We start from the raw sequence: 2,841 nt of genomic DNA on the forward strand, positions 1-2,841 counted from the left end.
TATGGTATGTAACTCTCACCTTTTGCTGCACCATGTTTGCGTAGCAAATCTTCGTGCTTTCTGTAATCAATATGAATCTGTACTAACTTGAACAGTCTCCCTCGCACTCCCTCTCACTTTCTTCTCCCTGCTCACTCTTAACTTTGATTTTGACTTTACATTTATGTATAAGGCTTGCAACTTCGTTGAAACAATATCTGAGTGTATTTATATATACATAATAAATATACAGTACACACACACATATACTATGTAAACAAAAACGTTTATTTTGGATGCGATTAATCATGATTAATCGTTGCCCAGCACTACTATCATTATTATCTTTGTGTATTTCAAGGGGTCATATCGTACATTTTTTATGAATTTTCTCCGAGGTCCATTAGCTTTATCACCAAGAGCATTCATACTGTAATTCAGTTTTGTATGACAGGTTTTATCTTGTCTTTCACTCTAAGTATTAAAACTGGCTGTTTTTCCTACTTATTCTACAGACACCACTATTATTTATTGCCATTTCATAAGAATCCACTTATGTTAAATCCTTCATTATATCGTGCTTCCCTTTGGTAAAATCATGCTTTCAACAAAAGTAAAGTAAAATAATAACTGTGTTGTATTTTAATATTTTTCAATAATGTAACTAGTAACATTTTTACGGTCACATTTGTTAAATTTGTTGTGTCCTTTTTAAATGAAAGTATGAATTTCTTCAGAAAAAATAATTGACCCCAGATTTCTGAACGGTAATCTACTAATTCAAGATTATTTTACCAACAAGCACATTTTTGTCATAGACTACTGCAATGCCCTCTCTCTGTGTCTGCAAACACAAGACAAATCATTCACAAGGCCTAACCAGTGTCCTCATTTAACTGCCAAAATATGCCCATCACACTCCCATTTTAGATGGTTTTACAAATATCCCAAAGTGGCCTGGAGTACAGTATGTGAGAACTGCGATCTCCCCACTGAACCAGAAGGGTCAGTAATATCAGAATAAAATAAAAACTGAGGCATTGTAAGCATTGCTGACTATGTAATAATGTGTGTTACCTGTTGAGGTATGCTGTGGTTGAGCAGGATTTTGTGAAGTTCAGCAGACAGACAGAGAGGAGAGAACAAGCTGGAATTAGTGTCTGACATCCCATCAGCACACACCTCGCTCTCATCGCTGCTGGACATCTCCTCCCACTCATCATCTGAGGGCTCTACAGACAAACACACACACACAGACAGTCAAATATGCCATCATATTATCGGTCTCGTCTTCTCTGACGCAAACATACAAATCATTCCTCTAATTTCACACATTAGCAGGAAAATCCTGAGGATTGCCTATAATATTCTTGTCTTCCCTGCTCACATATAAACATACACTCACCATCGGAGCAACACATGTTGACAATGATTTCCAGCGACGTCTGCTGTGCTGACAGCAGTGCTTTGGCCTCTCGCAACTCCAGTCTGTCTCTCTTAAAACACACAGACACATACAACAAAACCACAGAAGTGGGTTATTTGTACACATATAGAGATGGCTATTAAACTGATTTAAGATAGTTTGACTGAATACTGATAACCGATTTGATAAAACTGAAATAGAGAATGAAATCATTAAGAGCATTCACAGTAACATGGAAATTTTAAACAGTTTGCTTTGGTTCTTGATGTAAACTGGGCCACAAATATGAGGCTCTGGATCAAATCTCTCCCTGACCTTTCAAAGAGGACCACGTTCAGGACACCCTATGGGTAGGTTAGACAGGAGCTCAGAGTGGTTACAGCAGGCCTGCACACTCATGTGTAAGTGGGGCAAGTCACTCTGTGTTTAGAGAGAGTGAGAACCATCTGGCTCTGAGGGACAGATGTGCCATCATTTGGGTTGACATGGTGTGAAGGGGAAAGAGAGAGTGCAGGAGGTATGCTATAGCCTTCATGTCAAGGAACACAGAGGAGATAGTCTTAAAGAACGCATCTATGATCTCCATAGGCACGCTAACCTATCATAATAATATAAGTGGCTCATTTTTTGTAGTTAATGTTTTTAGATAATTCACCCAAAAATAAACTGTCATCGTTTAATCACCCTCATGTTGCTCCAAACCAGACTTTCTTCTGGAACGAAATGAGAGTGAGTAAATCACAGAATTTTCATTTTTGGGTGAACTATGCTTTTAACATAAATATGGACAAACTTTAAATGTTCTGAAATGTGCAAACTTTATCCATTTTTTTCCACTTAAAACAATAGCTTTTAACATACAGGCAACAGATCTGAGATGTCATTTTTTGTTTTTGACATCCGTTCGTTAGGCTTTCTTCCATTCATCTTCTCATCTCTCACGTCCTCCTCCATTTCTTCGGCCTCATGACCTGCGGGCCGTGCATCTGTATGATCTGACTCTGTGGCAGATGTGGTCTCTTTGGACAGACGGGCAGATTCAGCACGCCACAGCTCTGGGATGAGTTCTCCTGCGTCCAGACTGAGGCTGTGTGAGAGAGTGGTGGCCAGTGCAGTCAGTGTCTGAGACTGCTGTGCTGAAGACAGACCGCTCTTCAGATTCCATAAGGAGCCTGAAATAGACAAACAACTAATAACCACACAAAACATTCTTTAGCGTTATTTCAACTATTCATTAAACCTCTACCATCCATTCACAAAGCAACATTACTGTATTAATTAATTATAAATTCACACGCTAATTATTAGCACTATATGAACTCATAATCAATACATTACAACAAGGTTCAATTAGCTATATATATATATATATATATATACGCACACACATACAGGGCCTAAAACTAACTTTTTGCCACACCTGCCAATGGCAAAAA

General features: G+C 38.4%; 1 protein-coding gene across 2 annotated transcripts in view; it reads right to left on the bottom strand.

Annotated features, from left to right (window-relative positions):
- The window catches only part of LOC107657125 (HEAT repeat-containing protein 3-like), a 17,747-nt gene that overhangs the window by 8,732 nt on the left and 6,174 nt on the right, over positions 1-2,841 (bottom strand). For both annotated transcript variants that reach the window (XM_016445143.1, XM_016445144.1), the window contains exons 7-9: positions 2,267-2,577; positions 1,385-1,475; positions 1,057-1,211 (exon numbers count right to left, since the gene is read on the bottom strand). In XM_016445143.1, the coding sequence (XP_016300629.1) occupies positions 1,057-1,211; positions 1,385-1,475; positions 2,267-2,577 (557 nt within the window). The remainder of the gene's footprint in view (positions 1-1,056; positions 1,212-1,384; positions 1,476-2,266; positions 2,578-2,841) is intronic.

This window comes from Sinocyclocheilus anshuiensis, unplaced genomic scaffold (genome assembly GCF_001515605.1).
Source record: "Sinocyclocheilus anshuiensis isolate Anshui unplaced genomic scaffold, SAMN03320099.WGS_v1.1 scaffold944, whole genome shotgun sequence".
NCBI classification, from domain to species: Eukaryota; Metazoa; Chordata; class Actinopteri; order Cypriniformes; family Cyprinidae; genus Sinocyclocheilus; species Sinocyclocheilus anshuiensis.